The sequence below is a fragment of the Stigmatopora argus genome, chromosome 8, assembly GCF_051989625.1.
Source record: "Stigmatopora argus isolate UIUO_Sarg chromosome 8, RoL_Sarg_1.0, whole genome shotgun sequence".
Taxonomy (NCBI): Eukaryota; Metazoa; Chordata; class Actinopteri; order Syngnathiformes; family Syngnathidae; genus Stigmatopora; species Stigmatopora argus.
This window is the reverse complement of record NC_135394.1, coordinates 18276689-18299201: the sequence shown is the minus strand read 5'-3', so window position 1 is coordinate 18299201 and position 22513 is coordinate 18276689. Positions and strand designations below refer to the sequence as shown.

Below are 22513 nucleotides of genomic sequence, written 5' to 3'. Positions count from 1 at the left end.
ATCTATTTTAAGTTATTTTTATATATTTAATTAATTTTAAATGATACATGTCTTCCTGTATTGAAGTTTTCTATGGTAAATGTTAGTAAAATAAAGTGGTTGCATTTTATTCCTTGAGTTTATAAAAAAAAACTAAAATACAACTCAAAAAGAATGTTCAGTCTTTGACCTAGTTTTTCCAATTTAAAAATACTTTATTAATAACTGAAAGCAAATAAACAAAAAGTGACAAAAAATGAAAATGGTGTACTGTTCCCATTTTTTGTGTGTTTGATTTATAATAAGTGGAAAATACTTCAAACTTAACTCCTTCCTTGCCATTGTTAGGACACCTGACGTGGAGTGGCCACTCCCATTGACGGCAATAGGCATCAAAATCCAATCGGATTCCTGGGCTGCTCATCCATGATTCCCATCTGTGGGCGTGGCCTGGGACACAAATGGACGGCCTTGCCGGACCACCAGCCAAGACAAGACAAAACAAACAAACAAAGCCTCGGCGTCCGTCCGTCCGTCCGGCCGGGGTCAAAGTGCAACGACCTTCTTTTAAAAGTATACTGATGGACACCTGCCGCTTGGACATTTTGACGCTGTAGTAATTCCTCAGCAGCGCCACCTGTGACCCGTGATTGGAATAGCGTTCCCTAAAGTCCCAAGACTAATAAACCCATACCATAATACTTTCAATAAACTCCTGATTGGAAAACAGGACTAATTAAAAACTTTCATTGATTGGGGGTGTCAAGTTGGGAGAGAGTATTTCATTGGCCACAGGGAGGAGGGGGGCGTGTCCATTAAAAATGGGTGTGGGGGGGAGGGGGTAAATAGTGCTGCCACAATCATCACGTGTTTCTGAAAAAATTGGTGAATCGGCCAATAGCAAGTCTCAATTCGATACCCAGGAAATGTATTAAGTAGGGGTGTTATTCACCTATCTCGGGAGGAGGGGGGCGTGTCCATTAAGAAATGGGTGGGGGGGGGGTAAATAGTGCTGCCCCAATCGTCACGTGTTTCTGAAAAATTTGGTGAATCGGCCAATAGCAAGTCTCAATTCGATACCCAGGAAATGTATTAAGTAGGGGTGTTATTCACCTATCTCGGAATCCATTTTATTTCTTTCTGCCCTGTGATTGGCTGTCCATTCGCCCGGTGCTTGAAGTTAGCGGAGATAGGCTCCAGCACCCCCACCCCCGTGACTTTTGTGATGAGAAGCTGTTTGGAGGATGAATGAATGGCAAAAAAAACAAACAAAAACAAAAGAACAACATTTTTCCATCTTGCTTCACCGCAGTGGGCGTCGCCTTAAAAAAAATCCGTGGCGGGCGTCACTTGACGTCCAACTTGACCTTGATGTTCATGGCGGCCAGCTCGGCCACAAAATAGCGGAAGACGTAGGGCACGGCCAGCGAGTCCACCGAGTCGCTCTTGCCGCAGAGGGCGCAGACGGTGCGACGGTGGCGCGCCGGCGGTTGGCCCGCCGCCGACGGCGTGGGGCGCTCCAGCAGCGGCGACAGCAGGCTGCCGCAGTCCAGGCACACCAGCGCCACCGAGCGGTCGGAGCAGTTGAACAGGCGGTCGTGCAGCAGGAAGGAGGAGCCGTGCGCCAGCAGGGCGTCGCGTTCCATCTCGCCGAAGCGGATGCCGCCCTGGATGTTGCGCCCGCCCACCGGCTGGTTGGTGGCCTTGTCGCGGGCGCCCGTCGTGCGCACCTGACGAGAAAAAAATAAAATTAAAAAATAGCACGCCGCGTGAGATCCGGGCTTTTTTTGGGGGGGGGGGGGGGGTTAACAAAACCAACGGTCGTACCTGAAACTTGTCGGAGACCATGTGGCGGAGGCGCTGGTAGTAGACTACGCCCACAAAGACGTCGGCCTCCAGCTCCAGGCCGCTGGTGCCGCTGTAGAGGCGCTCGGTGCCGTAGTAGTTGTAGCCGGCGGAGCGCAGCGCCCGGCCAAAGTAGTCCAGCGCCGAGCGCTCCTCGGAGAAGGCGAAGGGCGTGGCGTCGTGGCCCAGGCCGTGCAGCGCCGCCGACTTGCCCGCCATGCTCTCGATCAGCATGCCGATGGTCATGCGCGAGGGGAAGCCGTGCGGGTTGAACAAGATGTCCGGGCTCAGGCCGCTCTCGGCGAAGGGCATGTCCTCGGCGGGCCACAGCCGGCTCAGGATGCCCTTCTGCCCGTGACGGCTGGCGAACTTGTCGCCGATGGTGGGCTTGCGGGCCACCCGCACCGTCACGCTGGCGCGCTTGAAGGTACCCGTGCCGGCGTCGTTGCCGCACATCTTCACGTTGTCCACCACGCAGTCCTCGTTGCTCCTGGCGAGGGAGGACGGACAGACGTTGCTGTTATTGGATCTCGATAAAACCAGGATAAAAAATGGATAGAACGGGGGTGAATAAAAAAAATTAAAAAACTGCAGTCGCCCCTACCAACATGGCCGCCCTGAGGCAACATTGTGTAGACGTCAGAAACAAAATGTTGAAAAAGAAAGAAAAATCCTACTTGCCCCTAGCAACATGGCCGCTCGAGGCGACATTGCATTGACATCGTAATTAAATCGAGGTTTAAAAAAAAAAAAAAAATCTTTCCGTCGCCCCTACCAACATGGCCGCCCTGAGGTGACATTGCCTTGATGTCGTAATTAAATCAAGCTTCAAAATGAAAAAAAGGAAAGAAAAATCCAACCGTTGCCCCTACCAATATGGCTGCCCTGAGGCGACATTGTGTTGACATCAGAAACACAATTTTGAAAAAGAAAAAGAAAGAAAAATCCTACTGTTGCCCCTACCTACTTGGCAAGCCTGAGGCCTGATGTCGTAATTAAATAGAGCTTTAAAATAATAAAAACTAAACTTTCCATCGCCCCTACCAACATGGCTGCCCTGAGGCGACAATGTGATGACGTCAGAAACAAAATGAGCTTTACAAAGAAAAATCCTACAATTGCCCCTACCAACATGGCCACCCCAAGGCGACATTTGCATTGACGTCGTAATTAAAACGAACTTTTAAAAAAATTGGAAAAATCCTTCCGTCGCCCCTACCAACATGGCCGCCCCGAGGCGACATTGCATTGATGTCGTAATTAAATCAAGTTTTAAAAAGGGAAAAAAAGGAAAGAAAAATCCTACTGTTGCCTCTACCAACATGGCTTCCCCGAGGCGACATTGCATTAATGTCGTAATCAAAACGACCTTTAAAAAAACATAAAAAAGTAAAAAAATGTCGCCCCTACCAACATGGCCGCCCCGAGGTGACGTTGGGTTGACGTCAGACTAATAACAAGCTTTAAATATATTTTCAAAAAGAGAGAATAAATGAATGAATAGATCAAAGTACGCACTTGTAGTAGGTGACGTAGGACTGCCCGGTGTTCAGGTCAACGTAGGAGTAGTAGGGATCGCCGTAGCTGAGCGTGGCGCCCACGGGCGGGAGTCCGTCGGCGTCCAGTCGGCCTTCCACCTTGGGGTCTCCCGGCTTGGTCCCGAAAACCACGCCCTCCTGGCCCCGCGCCTTAACGGCCAGGTCCAACATTTCCGTTTTGTAGATGGAGCCGTCGGCGAAACCGCGTTCCCATGACGACTTGTTGACGATCTGGGCAAAAAAGTGGGATGTAAGCGGGGGGGGGGGGGTTTCAGCTTGAAGGACACGAGCCGGGCGCCGACATCGGCGCCACTCACCATGGCGTCTTCCATGTCGTAGCCCGTGTAGGAGATGACGGCCACCACGGCGTTGGTGCCGCTGGGGTAGTTGTCCAGCTGGTAGCGGTCGTACATGGCGGGGCGCACCAGGGGGCTCTGCGGGGTGGTCAGTCGGTACAGCTTGTTGTCCGAGCGATCCGGGAATGCGTGCAGGGGGAAGCCCATGGTCTGTTTGCCTGCGGAAGTGGCCATGGAAAAGACCATTCATTCATCGGCTTGGCCTAAATGGAGGCGTGGCCACTTCCGGTCCTGTTTTCCATCTCGATCGACAACCCACCCATCTGGCACTGGTACATGTTCCTGGGACTCTGGTTGTGGTCGGAGTAAGGGATGAAGTTGGCCACCACGCTGAGCATGCTGTGCGGGAACAGCTCCTGGTGAGCCGTCACGCCCTCCCGCACCTCGCCCGCCGTCACCGCCACGTCCACGTAGAGCTGCAAATGTTTTTTTTTTTTTTTTTTTTAAAGAGGGTCCAGTCGGGCAGGTGGGAAGGCAGGCCTACCTGCTCAAAGGTCCCGATGTACTCCCGCCGGCCCAGGTCCAAGTTGCGCACGGGTCGCATCATCCGGCAGGGCGTGGTAAAGAGGAACAAGCCCGGGTAGAGGCTGGCTTTGCCCGTCTTGGGGACCAGGACGATCTCCGTCCATTGAGGGACCTTCTTCTCCCTCAGGACCTAAACACATTTGGGGGTCATTTTGGGGATTTAACGAGTCCCTTCTTGTTAATATTGGAGCATATACACGTCATTTCCTGTTCATTTTGGCGATATTTACGGGCCACTTCCTGTTCATTTGGGGGCACACATGGGTAATTTCCTGTTTATTTGGGGGGAATTTACAGGCCACTTCCTGTTAATTTTGGCGATATTCACGGGCCACTTCCTGTTCATTTTGGTGATATTTACAAGTCACTTCCTGTTGATTTTGAAGGGAACTTAATGTAATTTACTATAATTTACTGTTTACTTCCTGTAAAGTCCGGGGGCATTTACAGGTCACTTTGTTTATTTTGGTGGCATTTATGGGCCACTTCCTGTTGATTTTGGCGATATTACGGGCCACTTCCTGTTCATTTTGGGGGCAGACATGGGTAATTTCTTGTTTATTTGAGGGGAATTTACAGGCCACTTCCTGTTGATTTTGAAGGGAATTTACATGTAATTTACAGCTTACCTCCTGTAAAGTCTAAGGGCAATTACAGGTCACTGTTTATTTTGGTGGCATTTACGGGCCACTTCCTGTCTATTTTGGGGGCATTTACATGTCATTTCCCGTCTATCGGCGAGCAAGCGCTTTTACGACGGGGGTCACTCACCTTGAACCTGCGGAGGGCGCGGGCCACCCCCGGCGCCAGCTCCGCCTCCACCCAGCCCACCAGGGCGCCGTCCAGGAGGACCGGGTAGCACTCGGAGAAGGGGCGGGCGGGGACGCCGTCGGCCGGCGCCACGCCCAGCGAGCAGAGGACCGCCGGGAGGCCGGTGTCGGGCGGCCAGTCGGTCACCACGCGGCAGCTGGCCGTCATGTGGTTCATCAGGCCGCAGGGCTCGCCGTCGGGCGTGTGCACGGGGCACAGGAAGCCCCAGGACTCGGGCAGCAGCTTGCGCACCGACGTGGTGCGCATCTTGGCGAAGGAGGCGCCGCGGTGGACGCAGCGGAAGTGCGACAGGTAGCGGATGAAGTTCAGCTTGTCGGCCAGCACGCACAGGCCCGTGTTCTGGACCAGGCCCATCCCTGACCGGGACCAAACATGGGTCAGACTTCATTCAGTAAAAAAAAAAAAAAATGGCAGTGTGCATTATATATGGCTACGTGGTGGTTCATCATTTTTAAAAATCCCTTTGGCGCAGCTTCATCTAGTGCACAGGTGTCAAAGTGGCGGCCCGGGGGCCAAATCTGGCCCGCCTAACCATTTTGTGCGGGCCGAGAAAGTCAATGATGAGTGCCTTGTGACTTTCTGTTTTAAGATCAAATTCAAATGAAGAGTATAGATGTATATTACATTTCCTGATTTCCCCCCTTTTAAATCAATCATTGTCATTTTTAATCCATTTTTTCTGTGTTTTTAGTTCAAAAATCATTTTGTCAAATCTAAAAAAATATATTAAAAAAGCTAAAATAAACATTGTTTTAGATCTTTAAAAAACCCTGAATATTCAGGGCTTTTAATCCAGTTCTTTTAATCCATTTATTTAAAAAAATCTACATATTATATCTAAAATGGTCCAGTCCACATGAAATGGAGTTGACGTTAACGCGGCCCGCGAACCAACCCGAGTCTGACACCCTTGATCTAGTGCATCGGTGTCAAAGTGGTGGCCCGGGGGCCAAATCTGGCCCGCCGCATCATTTTGCGCGGCCCGAGGAAGTAAATCAAAAGCCAACTTTCTGTTTTAGGATCAAATTAAAATGAAGATTATAGATGTAAATGATATTTCCTGATTTCCCCTTTTTAAATCAATAATTGCATTTTTTTATCCATGTTTTTCTTTTGGTCTTTTTAGGTCAAAAGCATTTTGTAAAATCTAAAAATAAATATACAAAAATCTTTTCGGTTTTCCACTTTAATATTGAATATAATTTTTAAAAAAAAGTTTCCATTTGAAATGAAAAACAAATGATTATTAGATGTTTTCCCTTACTAAGAAAAAAAAGTTCAAATAAACAGTTTTATATCTATAAAAAAAACTGAATATTGAGGGCTTTTGATCCAGTTCTTATAATCCAATTAAAAAAATATATCATGAATGACGGCAAGCTCCGAGTTATTATATATAATATATATACATAGTTCACAGTCTAGCTTTGAATGCTCCGTTGACGCCAACATTTAGCGGCAGGATTTCTTTTGTAAATCCAGCCGAAATGACGGCCAGCACCAAATTACTGTGCTCGCCGTCATACTAACTGTATTGAAGAAGTGGGTGTATTAAGAACTCTATATCCCAGCAGTCACTGCGCAGTACTTTATCTACGGGAAAATAGTAGAGTCGGGGGCTGCTTGCCGTAGTTGTCCTATCGACTGATTTATTTGATTTTATCGTGATAACAATTTTAGTATTGGTCCATATATAAAGCGCACTGGATTATACGGCGCCGTGTCTATTTTGGAGAAAATTCAAGACTTTTATGCGCGCCTTATAGTCGTGAAAACAGGGGGAAAATTTCGATCGAATAATTCGCCCGTGATGCGACCAAGCCAGGTCTTTTTTGCATATCTTTCGTGTATAACAATATTTACGAGCACGGAACGAATAATTCAGACGAGTTCCTCCTAGGACCAGGAAACGCACAACGTGCATGCAAAAAGAGGGCTTTCTGGGTAATGAAGTATACTCGTGCACACAACAACGACCGATAGGCAATGGCAACCTTTCTCAGAATAAAACTTCATTACCCATAATCAATACGTGGGTAAGCTCAACTATTGTATTTCCTGTTATCCTATCTAAGGAAAGAAGCTCCCGCCATCGTTCCTTAAAGACTATTTCTCGTTGGCAAGTGGTCGTGCGTTATCCTATTGTGAGGACATTTGTGTGCATCATTTTGGGAATATTTTGAAGGCAATAGTACGACAGCAAACAGTCCATGGATAGCGAACGTGAGGGTGGAGGGAGGCGTGGCAAACCGCCAACCCGGAAAACCAAGGTAACAAAAGATTACAACAAAATTAGAATTCAGTTTTGTGTAAAGTTACATTAAACGTATGTTTGAGTGTCTGTATATATTAATCCAAGTCCATTTAAATTGGTTTGTTCCGTTTACGAGTGCGTTGTCGTGGGAAAAAAAAAAAAACGTATCTGTCTCCCGTCGGCAAAATCTGCCCAATTTTGGTTAGATTAAACACATTTTATTACTATTAAACCACTAGTTATGTGTTACTTTGTTAATAGATGGCGAATTAGAAGAAATTTAAAAAAAATCCAATCCAATATCCTGTTTTTGGTGTTTTTTCAGAGGGCTGGAACCAATTAATTTGTTTTCCATTCATTTCAATGGAAAACGTCCGCTCGAGTGACGAGAATCTCGTCATACGAGCTCAGTTCCGGAACGGATTAAGCTCGTATCTCGAGGTACCACTGTATATAAATCCAGATTGGTTCATGAAATTCCCATTAGCAGAGCTCCATCTAGTGGACGCATAAGACAATCCCCGACGACGAGCACGGCGTTTTATAAGAAAGCAATTGAAAGATGGACGGCGCTCACCCGTCTTGGTGCTGAGGTTGCCGGTGGCCAGCAGATACTCAAAGGGCTTGGTGAGCTCGGTCCCCTTGTTGAACATCTTGACGATGTTCTCCGGCACCCAGCCGCCCATCACTTTACCTCCCCGCTTCTCGAAGGTCAACTGGACGGACGTCAGCCACGCCGACATCCGCTCCTGGCGCGTGCGCAGTGAGGAAAAAGAAGGAAAAAAAAATGACATTTTCTGCTGCTCCAGTCAGACATCGTGTAAATTTCGCGTCATTCCCAGATCCCTTTCTACTAAATCTGTTGTTGTTTATGTTGGCATGGCGACTGACCTTGAGGTACATGAGGTAGAGCTGCCCCGGCGTGAGGATCTCCTGGCACGAGATGCCGTCGGGGTTCTCCTCCAGGGTCTCCTGCTTGGACAGGGCGAAGAGCTTGCGTGTCATCAAGCAAAGCAGACGGAATTTGTCCAGGCCCGTCTGCAGGTGGATGCAGATGCACTCGCTGAAACGTCAAAAAAAAAAAATACAAATAAAAGAGTGCTCCAGCAATGTGTCCTTTTCAAAGGCCAGACACCATAACTGCATCAATTGTTTTTCTTTAATACAGTCAAATTGGATCAAGGAAGCGTTTTTTTTTTAAAGATTGTTGACAGTTGAGACACTCATTATGCACTGCAACTCTATAGAACTAGTTTTTTTCTTCTTCTGGCATCTCCAACCTTGGCCGCCAGGTGGTGCAAAAGGACAACTAACAAAGTTCACCACCTAAACCAGGGGTGTCAGACTCGGGTTGGTTCGCGGGGTGCGTTAACGTCAACTCGATTTCATGTGGGCCAGACCATTTTAGATATAATATTTAGATTTTTTTTAAATATAAATGGATTAAAAGAACTGGATTAATAGCACCGAATATTCCGTTTTTTATAGAACGAAAAAACAATGCTTTTTTTCTTAGTAAGGGGAAATCTCTCTTAATCATTATGTTCCATATTAAAGTGGAAAACTGAAAATATTTTTATATATTTTTAGATTTGACAAAATGATTTTTGAACTAAAAACACAGAAAAAAATGGATTAAAAAGGACAATTATTGATTTAAAAGGGGGAAAATCAGGAAATGTAATATACATCTATACTCTTCATTTGAATTTGATCCTAAAACAGAAAGTCGGCACTCATGATTGACTTTCCTGGGCCGCACAAAATGATGTGGCGGGCCAGATTTGGCCCCCGTGCCGCCACTTTGACACCAGTGACCTAAACAGTAATTTAACGGTCCATATATCAGCCCGATATACCTATTATATCAGCAGTAAAATGAACAAAAATACATAAACATATCGGTTGCCTAATATATCGCGCCACATAACTCTTATTTAACCTAAACAGTGACCACATTATCCTCCAACATAAGCTATACATTGGCTGATTTTTTCTAAAGCTATATTCCAGCCAACCTTCAACTGAAAGTTAAACAGAAAATGGAACCATTCTCCCATTAAAATGGAATATATCAGCCCGATATATATCAGGACGAGCCGATCTGCAAAAAAATACAGTGGTACCTCGTCATACGACCGCTCGTCATACAAAATGCTCGTCTTACGGGGGAAATTTCCATCCAATAAATCGCCCGTGATGCGGTCAAAATTTCGTGATGCGACCAAGCTAGGTCTTTTTTGCATCTCTTTCGTGTATAACAATATCTACGAGCACGGAACTAATTAATTCAGACGAGTTCCTCCTAGGACTAGGAAACTAACAACGCGCATGCAAAAAGAGGGCTTTCTGGGTAATGAAGTATACTCGTGCACACAACACCGACCCATAGGCAATGGCAACCTTTCTCAGAATAAAACTTCATTAGCCACAATCAATACGTGGGTGGGTAAGCTCAACTATTGTATTTCCTGTTATTCTTTCTAAGGAAAGACGCTCCCTCCCGCCATCGTTCTTTAAAGACTATTTCTCGTTGGCAAGTGGTCGTCGTGCGTTATCCTATTGTGAGGAGGACATTTGTATGCGACATTATGGAAATATAGTTTGAAGGTTAGACAAAAACAAACAACTCTTGATGCGTTCGTTTTGAAGACTTTGGCGGAGCGGCCAGGTGGTGTCAACCCACCCGTACAACTACGTAAGGTCAAAAAGATGACAACAAATTTACAATTTAGTTTTCTTTGAAGTTACATTAAACGTTGAGTGTCTGTATATAGTTATCCAAGTTAATTTAAATTTGTTTGTTCGTTTACGAGTGCATTGTTGCCGTGGATACATTTTATTACTTTCAAACCACTAGTTATGTGTTACTTTGTCAATAGATGGCGAATTAGAAGAAATAAAACATTTTTTTTCAATCCAATATCCTGTTTTGGGTGTTTTTTTCAGAGAGTTGTAACGAATTAATGTGTTTCCCATTCATTTGAATGGGAAACGTCCGCTGGAGTGACGAGAATCTCGTCATACGAGCTCAGTTCCGGAACGGATTAAGCTCGTATCACGAGGTACCACTGTACTTAAAATAAAAAAAAACCAAACCAGGGCCAAACCTTGACGTACTTGAACAAAAATTCCCCGCACTGCTGGTCGCTGTACCACGCGGGCTGCTGCATCTTGACCCGGAAGCGCTGGCCCAGGTAGCGCAGGACGGCCAGGCGCGACGTGCAGCCCTGCTCCGACACCACCCGCAACATGGCGCACGCGCAGCTGCGGTAAAAGGAGTTGTCCTCCACGCCTTTGATGAGCTCGGAGAAGATCTCAAAGTCGCTGAGATCCACCAGGGCCTGTGCGGAGAAAAGGGCGGGGCTTCACGTCAGCCTCTTTTTCGAGGGGGCGGGGCTTCAGGTCAGTTTGCCCCCCCCCTTCCCTACCTTGAGCACAAAACCCAGAGGGAGGAAGAAAAGTTCCTTGAGGTAGATGAAGTTGAGCATGACGGTTCCATTCTCCAGATAGTGAAGGTTCATGTTGACCGCCGAGTGTTCTTCCCTGACGCAGCGCATGGAGATGCCTGGAGGGGGCCGTATTGAGCGCCGGGGATAGACCGGGGTCGGTGGGCGGGGCCTCTTACCGTACTGCGTGTATCCCGTCCCCCTGCTCTTCCACTTGGGTCGCGTCATGGCCACGGGGTAGTTCCTCCGAGGCATCACCAGCATGCGGATCACCTTCTCCATGCCGTTGACGATAAAGTAGCCGCCCATTTCCTGGAAAATCGCCCCAAACACTTCAAAACTTTGTTGCACATTTTCTTTTTTATAACGGCAAGGTTTATTTCAATAGCAGTAATGGAAAAATATGCTGTCATACCTGTCAACCTCTGCCGATAACTGCCCTTATAAATGATTATGATTCCCCTTACAAACCCCCCAAAAAACCTTACAAACACCGTACGACGCATGTTTACTCGCGGTAACCAGACAGTGTCATAGAAATAACTAAGGTAATTTGCATACAAAGTCTTTTATTCAATTAAAAAAGTTTACAATGCAATAAACTGTGCCTTCAGTGCTTCCTATTGTAAGCCAATGTGCACAATTTAGCAGACTTTATCTGCTCTAATGAGGGTCTCTCACTTGTGAGCAACAGTTGTCACAGTTCAATTTCATCTGTAATAAAGAATTAAGAGTGTCTGTTCCCATTGTCTTTCTGTATTCTGTATGAATTTCCACGATATTTACTCTATGTATATCTACGCATGCGCATGTCATCCTTTATCGATATTGCCGTACGCATCGCTAAAAAAAATACATACGATTGAGGATCATTTTTGCTGGTATACCGTGACAATAGGAACCATCGATGACAGCAGCGTCGTTGGCTACCAGCCTACGAGACTATCTGGATTTTAGCCAAAACGGTCTTGTTGAGATCGGTTTTCATAAATTTTGGCAATTTAAAAAAATAAATAAAAAATAAATCCCCCCATACAAAAGTCGGTGTACGGTGTACATGATTTGAAATGGTAAAAAAAACGTATAAAATACGTATAAAACGTACAAGTTGACAGGTATGTGCTGTATAGATCTCCATTTGTGCGTTTTGTGCCATTACCTCGGCTTCCTCGTGGTGCTCGACCAGCTCCCGTGGCGTCATGCCACGCAGGTTGCACCACTTGGACTTGACCATGATGGGAACTTGGCCCAGCAACTGCTTGATGATCCCCTTGGGGACGCCGTTCACCGACCAGCTCACGTCCGCCTGCGCCCCCCCCCCAAAAAAAAAGCCAGAGGTGGTCAACCGCGATTTTTGTATATCACTTTGGAGAAAAAAAACTCATCAAAATTGATACACAATTTGTTGGGTTTATTCTGGGATGTTACTATATGTTCATTAAGCATTTAATAGGTAATGAAGCTATAAATTAATTTGTGCTATACTTTATGTTGGGAGCGAGTAAGCTCGAGGACACTTTCCCCCCAGAGCAGCTTTGGAGGCCAGTTCATTGTTTTCAGGACTATTGAGCGAACAGGACACCATGTTCCAGGCCGAGACTGTTGATCTGAGTTGGCAATGAAGATCTACGAGGGACTCTTAAATTGCTTTGACTTAGATTCCGGCAGATGGCGCTAATCGAATCAACTTCCGAAAATACTCGCATTATTATTGTTTAAAAATACGGTTGCTCTGTTTACCTTATAAAGCAAATTCTTACGCAGTTGTTTTGGTTTCCGATCTAATATGAGATTGTCGTGGCAGTTTTTTTTTTGACCTTAATTGTGTTATTCGGTTAGCTTATGCAATTGTTTGAATCAGATTACCTTAAATGTTTTGATTATGCGCCGACTAAATTGACAGAGGAAGATGCCGTTTCTTTAGAATCATCTTGGACGAGGGCGAGTCGGGAGTGATTTTCCTTGCAAGTGGTAGCCAGAGTATGTTAATGATGTCTCCCTGTTTTGATTCAAGTGTATTAATAATAAACCTATCACAATTACACTTATTTCTCAAAGCCAATTCCGCATTAATGTAAAAATGTGTTATGGGTAAAAAAAATATCTCCTTTTTTAGCGCAAACCAGCTTTAGTTCAAACTTTCTTAAATGCAGGATTCTAAATATGGAAAAAAGGATGTATATTACACAATAGAAAAAAAGATCAGATCAAAACACTAGCTTGAGCATTCCAAGTATACTAAATAATACAGGGCCAAACGATAAAAATTACTCATTCAAGTGACACTTTTTTAGTTGAGTATTAATGTCTATTTATTGAAAAAATGTGCATTTATTGAAAAAAAAGTCAATTAAAATGGCTGGGGGAGTTTTAGCGGGGAAACAGCACACTCGTGCGTCTAAACAAGATTACTACATGTAAGGGGCTGACTACTGGACACGAGCAAAAGTGTCGACACTAATTGTTTATTTCCACCCAAAACACATAATTTTGAATGAATGTGAGTGTCAAGTCAACTTTGGAGAAGATATGTCTGCCCCTCCTCCAGGCCAACAGGGGGCAGAAAAGAAAACCCAAACAAAAGTCACCTGGCCTCATTTCCTGCCTAAGATCATCATAGGGCATGAGCCAGGATATAAACATTCAGATTGAAGCCTTGAAAGTAGACAGGCGAGAAAGGAGCAAGGAATACCAAGGAATACCAAGGAATACCAAGGAATAGCCTTCAGACCCGATCACACGCCGCAACTGGTAGGATCAAATAAGTAGCACCTAGATGCCAGCTGATTGATGCTTAATTTGCTTCTCACAACCTTAAGTTGCATTCTTTGTATTTTCCCTTAACTTGGATGACTCTTATGACCTATCTTTGTCAAGTGAATATTTGTGTTTGATTTACTCAATCAGTTCATGTACCCATGCATTTCCACTCTATCATTTCAACGCTCTCCTGCTTTTCTGTAGTAAAGTCAAGATGTTATAAGTCAACTCAAGAGCAACACTTTGATCACCATAGTAACGTGAAACTTGAATGACTTCACATGCTTCCTCCTTTCCCCTTTCTTTAAGGTTTTCAACCTAACCACTTCCTATCACCATTAACTTCAATAAAAGTGTCAACTGGAAGGATTTGAGTTGTTCCTGCGTTGATAAGATCGGGCGGGGCCCCTTTTCAAGTTTGGGGCAAAATTTGAAGAAGAAAAGAAGAGATAACTTGACAGTTGAAAACCAGCGTGGCATCAAAGACAAAGGATTAAAGGCCTAGAGTCAAAGCCAACGCAGTCATCGCTAAAGGCTCAAGAGCAAGCTAAAGGCTCAAGCCATGGCGGAAGAAGCCACTGGGAAAACAATTGAGCTGCTAAGGCTCGAAAGGGCCAAAGCAGAAAGAGCCTTCATCAATCAATCAATCAATCAATCAATCAATCCACTTACCTAGGCAAAGAGGCAAGAAAACTGGAAAAATCTAAGTTGCTTAAGAAATACAATAGGCTCTATGCACATGCACGAGAGGTAAATTGCACTAATAGCGATTACGAACTGGGCTTCCTTGTCGAACGGGGAGGTTCTGAGGAAGATAGAGAAGGAATATTGGAGAAAATCAAGAAGACCAAAGAAGACTGTGAAACCAAGCTGACAGAAGTAAGGGAAATAGTACAATTAAGTCTCTGGGAGAGATATGGTAGAACTGAACTGAGCTCACGACCGCAATGGCGGAAGCAGAAGGATACTGCGAACAGGCCCTTGGGACCCCAGTGACTGAGGCATGTAATGATGACTATGAACAGCAAGTAAGCTATGCTAGAAGAAGCATACTTGAGTTCATGACAGCGTTCAAGGAATGGGAAGAATGGATCCCAAATGAAGCAAGAGCCACCTGGGAGAAAAGACTACAAAACCTAAAAGAACAAAGGGTCACCATCAATACAAGGAAGGCAGAACACCTACAAATGTCCAAGGAGGAGGGAACAGGGAAAAGAAGGAACCCTCCGAACAAAGCCTGCAGAACAGGCACCCGGTCTCAAAATGAAGGCCATCAGTCATCAGTCTGCCCAAATTTCGATGGCTCCAGAAGAGATTTCCACCCGTGGAAGAAGACCTGGGAAAGCCTTCAGAAACAAGGCGAGCCATCTGGCTCGAAGGAAGCCCGAAGGCTCCAACTCCTTGAAAGTGTGGACGGGAGGATCTGCAGACAAGAGACCTAAGCCTGTCCACCTGTCAGACCGCCGAAGACATGTTCAGGATACTGGAAAAGCGATTTGGAAACAAAACAACAATAGCCTTGGAAATTGTTGAAGGCCTGGAAAAATTCCCCATCCTGACATCAGACCAACCCCGGAAAGTGATTGACATGATCCAGGCAATCGAAAAGGCCCTCAACCATCTCATAGAACTGGACTACGCTGGAGCCATCAAAAATCTGCTTGTAATCAGATCAATAGAGAGGAAATGACCAGAAACAATAAAGATGAGCTGGTTAGCCTTCATGACCAACCGAGCTAATGGAGTCACCCCAGACAACCACTTTGACAACCTCCTAAGGTACCTGAAGGACCAAAAGGAGATCTTGGAGAGGGCCGAGCAGCTTAACACACCTCTGAAGCCCGAGAGAAGATCAGTAGAAGAACCGAGGCCAAATGAACCCAGAAGGTACGCCTCAACCAAGTCCACGAGCAAATGGGGATGTGTCGTCTGTGGGGAAGAGGGGCACGGCACGGAGAGAAGCTTTTCTTCTGCAAGGCGTTCAAAAACCTGAAACCAAAAGACAAGTTGAGTGCAGTCGAAAGAAAGGTTGGGAGCCTGCAAGAAGTGCCTAGGGTGTCACAAGGATGAAAGAGACTGCAGTGACACTTACTTGTGCAGGAAACAGAGCTGCAAGAAAGACCATCACTTTTTCCTGTGTCAAAGAGGAAACGCGACACCAAGACCAAACGCGGGGACGGGGAGGCACCAATTGACAGAACGACAACAGCGATTCATGTCTGGACTGTCCCCCGAAGCAGCAGCAGAAGAATGCAAGAGAGCCTTCACCAATGTTTCGGCAAGGTCGCTCTGCACCGACGACAAGTCTGCAGGGATGGGGCATAGTGCTGGGGAGGAACTCCCAGTGATGCTCATGCTCCTCGACTCGAAGTAACAGCCAATGCAGGTCAGAAAATCGGAACACTGATTGACTTGGCGTCTGTCTGACACAAACTACATTACCCACAGCGCAGCCAAGAGACTCAACCTCAGAAGTGAGAAGGTCACTCTATTGGTCCACGGTGTTGGGGGGATGGTTCTGAAAGAGAGAACAAAAAAGTATCAGCTCCGAGTGAGAATCAAGACACCCACAGGGACGCAAAGGGCCCATGAACTCACCTGTTACGGCTTGGAAGAAATAGCCAAGATAAGAAGGACCATCAAACCTGAAGAACTGAAAGAGTTCTTCCCAGATGTCAGCTTAGAGGACCTGCACAGACCAGACCAGAACAGGTCGAGCTCCTCATCGGTCACCGGGAAGGACGCCTCGCACCACAGAGAGAGGGTGAAAGTGATCGGCGACCTCGTCTTATGGGACGGACCATTGGGAAAGACCGTTGGTGGAACGCACCCACCCAGACCTCTTTGAGGAAGAGAGTGTGGCAGCTCGCACATCCAAAACACACTTTGCGCGGTCCATGAGGGCCACAGCAGTGAAATACCAAGAACTCAGAGCATCAGAGGAATTCAAAGCTGAAACTAGGAGCACTGTCACAGACAAAGAATTCCTCAACTGGTGGAAATGGGACAGTATTGGGGCAGCCTGCGAACCAAAGTGTGGAGGATGCAGATGTGGCAACTGCCAGCCAGGAGGCAAGGAGATGACATGACACTGAGCGAGGAGAGAGAGCTGGAAGTCATCAGAGAAGGCCTCACCTATGTCACCACTGATGATCACGTCAACCAACCTCACTGGGATACCAAATACCCATGGATCGAACACCCCATTTCTCTACCCTACAACAGAAGTGGAGTAGAAGCAACCTTTCTGAGGACAGAAAATCAACTCAAGAAAGAACCCAAGTGGAAAGTGGCACACGCATCCCAAGTCCATGAAATGGTGGAAAGAAGAGCAGCAAAGAAATGATCACCAATTGGAGAGGACCGCCGGTGTGGTACGTTAGCCACTTGGTAGCGCCAAACCCCCACTCCGTCACCACACCAGTGCGCCTAGTCTGGAACAGCAGCCAGAAGTTCAAGGGACTTGGCATGAACAACGATATCCTGTTGAAAGGACCAGACGTCCTCAACCCAATCCGAGCAGTTTTACTCAGATTCAGAAGAGGGGTGCATGCAGCCCTTGGAGACATCAAGAAGATGTACAACTCGGTGTGGTTGGAAGAACCAGAAATGCACCTACACAGATTTCTTTGGAGAGACACCAAAGAAAGTGAAATTGAGGAGTATGCCATCACCCGAGTCAACATTGGCGATCGTCCAGCAGGATGCATTGCACAGCTGGCAATGAGAGAGACTGCAAAGCTACCCATGTTTGCTCACCTAAAAGAGGAGTGCAGAATCCTGGAGGAAGACTCTTACGTTGACCATGTGCTGACCTCTCATAACGACTTGGAAAAACTGGATGGATACACACCAAAAGGGTTGAAGAGATCCTGAAAGCAGGTGGCTTCATCCTCAAACCCTGGCTCCGGTCAGGCCAAAGTGGGAGGGAGATACTCACTCACAGCAGGAGCATCTTCCAGCAATATACTCATTCTACCAAATCAAAGAAGAAGAGGAGAAGACGACAAAGCCCTTGGAGTCGGCTACATTGTTGAAAGCGACAAACTGTACCCCATGACCTCAGTTAACTTCTCTAAGAGAAGAAAGAAAATGAGAGTGGGTCAAAACCTCATGTAGGAAGAAGAGGTGAGAGAAAACACTCCCAAACCACTGACTAGGAGACAATTACTAAGCCAGGTAGCTGGCCTCTATGATCCGATAGGCCTTGTCACCCCCGCCAAACAGAAGGGTGCCATCCTGGTCAGGAAAGCTTTCCAAGAAGCTGGAACCAGCAGAACCCAAGACACGTGGGACAAGCCTCTATCCCAAAAGTTAAGGGAAGAAGCAATCCAGTTATTAGAAGAATACGTCCGTCCGTCTCAGCCAAATGACCTTCCAAAGGAGCCTCACACCACGGAACAGGACCCGAAAGCCGTGGGGAGTGACATTCTCTGACGGAAGTGACCAGAGCTATGGAGCCGTGGTGTACCTCAGATGGGAGACAGCGACGGGCATCCAAGTCAGACTCGTCGAGTCCAAGGCCAAACTCTCACCACTTGACCAGAAGGGAGAACCAGTGAAAGCTGAAATATGTGGCGCTGTCTATGCGGCTCGCCTCAGAAGATACATCGAAAAGCACAGCCCCATGGAGATTGAAAAATGGATCCACCTAGTGGACAGTCAAACTGTGTTAGGAGCAATCCAAAGAGACAGTTACGGATATCAAACTTTCTTCGCGAACAGAGTTGGAGAAATTCAGAAGACCACGTCCGTTGACGACTGGTGGTGGATCCAGGGAGACCTCAATGTAGCGGACATGCTAACAAGAGGAGTTGCCCCGGAGGACCTCAGAGAGGGCTCCGCGTGGCAAGATGGACCCGAATTCCTAAGGCTGCCCATAGAAGAATGGCCAAAGAAGTCGGCCAAAGAAGTCGCTGCCCATGCAAGGGAAGGAATTAATCAACTCCAAAGGAAGTCCTTCACAGCAGGTCACAGACGAGAGGGAGGATGAGCGATGCACCAGTTGCCGGAACAAGCAATCCAACCCATGCCACGAATGGGGGAGATCGGAGTATCCCACGAGGGGCTGCAAACGGAGATGATCCCCGAGCCCGAAGACCTCCAGCCGAATCCGCTGTGAAAGAACTGATCGATGTAAGGAAATTCAGTAGCCTAACGAAAATTGATCAGGGTCATAGCCTGGGTATGGAGAGCTGCAACAAAATGGAAAAGTGTATTGGAACAAGACCCAACTTCAAGTAAACCAAAGAGCCAGAGACTTTCATCAGACCAGATGAAGTCCAGAGCCAGGCAAGCTGTACTTACACTGAGTGAGTACGAAGATTCAAAGAGAGACCTCTTCCAGGCAGCCCAAGAGGGCGCGTCCTTCCAAGACACCACCCTCAACAGGTTGGCGGTAGGTATACAAAGAAGCGGAGACCGAACTCTTGGTCTGCGGAGGAAGATTCCAAATCTTCGACAACGACAAAACAGCCGTACCAATTCTACCCCATGATGCATGGATATCTTCTCTTCTGGCACAAGAAGCCCACAACGCAAACCATGAAGAAACAGCAGGTACACTCCTGCGCATGAGGAAGAAAGCGTGGGTTATAAGAGGCCGCAGATTGGCTCAGAAGGTCGTAAATCATTGTGTAACCTGCAGAAAAAACGGAGCCAAAAGATGCCAACAAATCATGAGCGACCTCCCATCTGAGCGAACGACACCAGCCAGACCATTTCAATACGCAACTGTGGACCTGTTGGGCCCTTACGAAGTGAAGGATGAGGTGAAGAAAAGATCAGGACTCAAAGTATGGGGACTAGTTTTCGGCTGCATGGCATCCCGAGCCCTACACACAGACGTAGTAAATGACCTGTCATCTGAAGGCTTTCTGTTGGCCTACAAGAGATTTGCAGCATTACGGGGACACCCGAAGAAGATATGGTCAGATCCAGGAAAAAACTTGGTGGGCGCCAGGCCAGCCAGCCCTCAAAGAACTGCATGCCTTCCGGAGGAAGCTGGAAGCATCCAGAGTCGAGGATGAAGCCTCCATGCATGGAACGGAATGGAATGGAACTGGAAACTCCATCCTGCGGACTCCCCACACCGAAATGGAGCTGCCGAGGCCGCAGTACGCGCTGTAAAACGTGCCCTGCACAACCTGGCAGGAGACAGATGCTTCACGTGGAGTGAGTTCCAAACCTTCCTCTACATGGCTGCCAACCTGGCCAACGAAAGACCCATTGACGCCAGGACGCAAAGTCGTGAGGAATGCATAGACTACATCAGCCCAAACACTCTTCTGCTGGGAAGAGAAGAGCAGGACCCTAGGGAGATGCAGGAAGCTTCGACTTTCAAGGATACCCACCCCTACAAGAGACCAAGAGCCATCCAGACCGAAGTCGACCCATTCTGGAAGAAGTGGAGCCAGCTGGCAGGACCCAACTTGTTCATCCGAAGCAAGTGGCACACAACGAACAGAAATTTAGCCACGGGAGATATTGTCTGGCTGGCCGACCGACCAAAATGCTCTAAGGGGCCAGTACAAGCTTGGACGAGTCGATAGTGTCGTCCCCGACACAAGAGGCATCGTCAGAGATGTACACGTCAAGACCTTCCCAAGCTACCCCGTCTCTACTACCAAATCTGATCAAGCAAAGAAACCCCCCACAAAAATCCCTTCAACAATTCTGCATAGAGATGTACGACGCATCATCGTCCTGATACCTGTGGAAGAACAAAAATAGACCAACATAGAAACGAGAGCAACCAGGAACGGTGTGACCTCTCTGGGTTCAAGAACCCAGATGCCAAGTGGGAGGTGTCAAGTCAACTTTGGAGAAGATATGTCTGCCCCTCCTCCAGGCCAACAGGGGGCAGAAAAGAAAACCCAAACAAAAGTCACCTGGCCTCATTTCCTGCCTAAGATCATCATAGGGCATGAGCCAGGATATAAACATTCAGATTGAAGCCTTGAAAGTAGACAGGCGAGAAAGGAGCAAGGAATACCAAGGAATACCCTTCAGACCCGATCACACGCCGCAACTGGTAGGATCAAATAAGTAGCACCTAGATGCCAGCTGATTGATGCTTAATTTGCTTCTCACAACCTTAAGTTGCATTCTTTGTATTTTCCCTTAACTTGGATGACTCTTATGACCTATCTCTGTCAAGTGAATATTTGTGTTTGATTTACTCAATCAGTTGATGTACCCATGCATTTCCACTCTATCATTTCAACGCTCTCCTGCTTTTCTGTAGTAAAGTCAAGATGTTATAAGTAAACTCAAGAGCAACACTTTGATCACCATAGTAACGTGAAACTTGAATGACTTCACGTGCTTCCTCCTTTCCCCTTTCTTTAAGGTTTTCAACCTAACCACTTCCTATCACCATTAACTTCAATAAAAGTGTAAACTGGAAGGATTTGAGTTGTTCCTGCGTTGATAAGATCGGGCGGGGCCCCTTTTCAAGTTTGGGGCAAAATTTGAAGAAGAAAAGAAGAGATAACTTGACAGTGAGAATGGATGAATGGAATATGGAAAGAAAAAAAAAGTAAAAATATTATTAAAAAACTGTTTACTCACCACAACACGCCCCCTATACGAGCACCTGCGGCTGCGACACTCAGCCGGAAAGACCCGGGTTTCGCGACACACGTTGCCCTTGGTGACGGCCGGTGGGAAGATGGACACGTCCACGAAAGACAGGGTGATGCGGACGTCCTTTGACATGAACTCCAGCGGTGGGATGGCCTGCAGTTTTGTTTGTTTATTAAACGTCAGTGAAATTCAAGAAAAATGCCAGCTGGAGAGGTCAAATGTTGTGAAAAAAAAAAAAACTTCTCAGTCATATCCTAGTCTTTTTTTCCCTGTCCTCCCTTTTTGACGTCCATTTTGTTTAGGTTAAACCTTAATATTCTGGACAGACTATCTCGGGGGTCGGGAACCTTTTTGACGAAGAGAGCCATTAACAATTCATATTTTCAAACATTATTCCTTGAGAGCCATACTCCGAATTTAAAAGTAAAAATACGTACATGAAAATAAGTGCATTTATTAATAATTTCACCACTTTGAAAGTTAAAAAAAAGTCTGAATTATTTTAAGAACATGTTTTCACTGTTGCTAATCAATGAGTATCAATGAAGAGTATGCATGCAGAAGAGTATAATGAAGAAAAATTATGATTCAAAAGCCACTGCGTTCGGGACTTAGGTGGTCTCTCACCAGCGGTTCCCATATTTTATCACACAGGTTAGCGGCGAGCCATATACACCCATCAAAAGAGCCACATATGGCTCCCGAGCCATAGGTTCCCCACCCCTGGACTATATCGTCTATTTTGGTCGTTTTGATGATGAAAAAGTAGCACAAATTCCTTATTGTGACGAAGAAATTTAATTTGAAGTTATTATGAGCTTTGCCATTTCTATTTTACGCCCACCATTAAATAATAAACCAGGAAAAAAAGAGTGTCTCTTAACCAAAATAACCGTACAATACAAACCCCACTAGCTTGAATTTGAAGCTCTACAACAACAAATCTTCTGCCATCGTTTAAAAATTAACTTTAAACGCATTCGACGACTTTGACAGCTTCTCGAAGGAAGTTTTGTGGCGTTACCTGCACGACACGATTGAGTCCTTCATCGAGGGCCTGGTCGAAAGACTCAATATGAGCTCGGACTAAATCCTGCACAGCTTCGCATTGTTTGTCTTTGAGGACGCCGAAGTCTCCGTCCGTCAGGTTCTTCAAACTGGGGTTTTTAGGGACATCGTTCCATTCGTCCGAGTCCTCCATGCTTGTTTACCACACGTGTTTCTGCCAAGACTAGCTCAGGTCGCCCCGGAAGTGACGATTCCGGAAGCGCCAAAGGGTCCTGGGGGTTTAATATTGTTCACTAATCCATAATTACAAAGCGTAACGAATAAAATATATATTAAATAAGAAAATGTTCATGCCGATTAATTTACGCTACATCTGGTTCC

The 22513-nt window shown here is 46.3% G+C and overlaps 1 protein-coding gene across 4 annotated transcripts; it reads right to left on the bottom strand.

The window, feature by feature from the left end:
- Window positions 1–170: 170 nt before the first annotated feature.
- On the bottom strand, window positions 171–22369 carry polr1b (RNA polymerase I subunit B). 4 transcript variants are annotated; one of them, XM_077606985.1, is made up of 16 exons: window positions 16136–16884; window positions 15630–16055; window positions 15370–15526; window positions 11937–12083; window positions 10957–11089; window positions 10760–10896; window positions 10449–10672; window positions 8220–8391; window positions 7906–8077; window positions 5015–5430; window positions 4203–4373; window positions 3978–4134; window positions 3680–3876; window positions 3343–3593; window positions 1807–2314; window positions 171–1709 (listed from the first exon to the last, which is right to left on the bottom strand). In XM_077606985.1, exons 4-16 carry the CDS (start codon window positions 12009–12011, stop codon window positions 1326–1328), a joined length of 2997 nt encoding a protein of 998 aa, XP_077463111.1. In that variant the 5' UTR covers window positions 12012–12083; window positions 15370–15526; window positions 15630–16055; window positions 16136–16884; the 3' UTR covers window positions 171–1325. The 4 variants fall into 4 exon arrangements, with proteins under 4 accessions (XP_077463111.1, XP_077463108.1, XP_077463110.1 ...); XM_077606982.1 differs by lacking the exons at window positions 15370–15526; window positions 15630–16055; window positions 16136–16884 and adding exons at window positions 21110–21277; window positions 22149–22369; XM_077606984.1 differs by having other exon boundaries at window positions 15630–16884.
- Window positions 22370–22513: the final 144 nt, after the last annotated feature.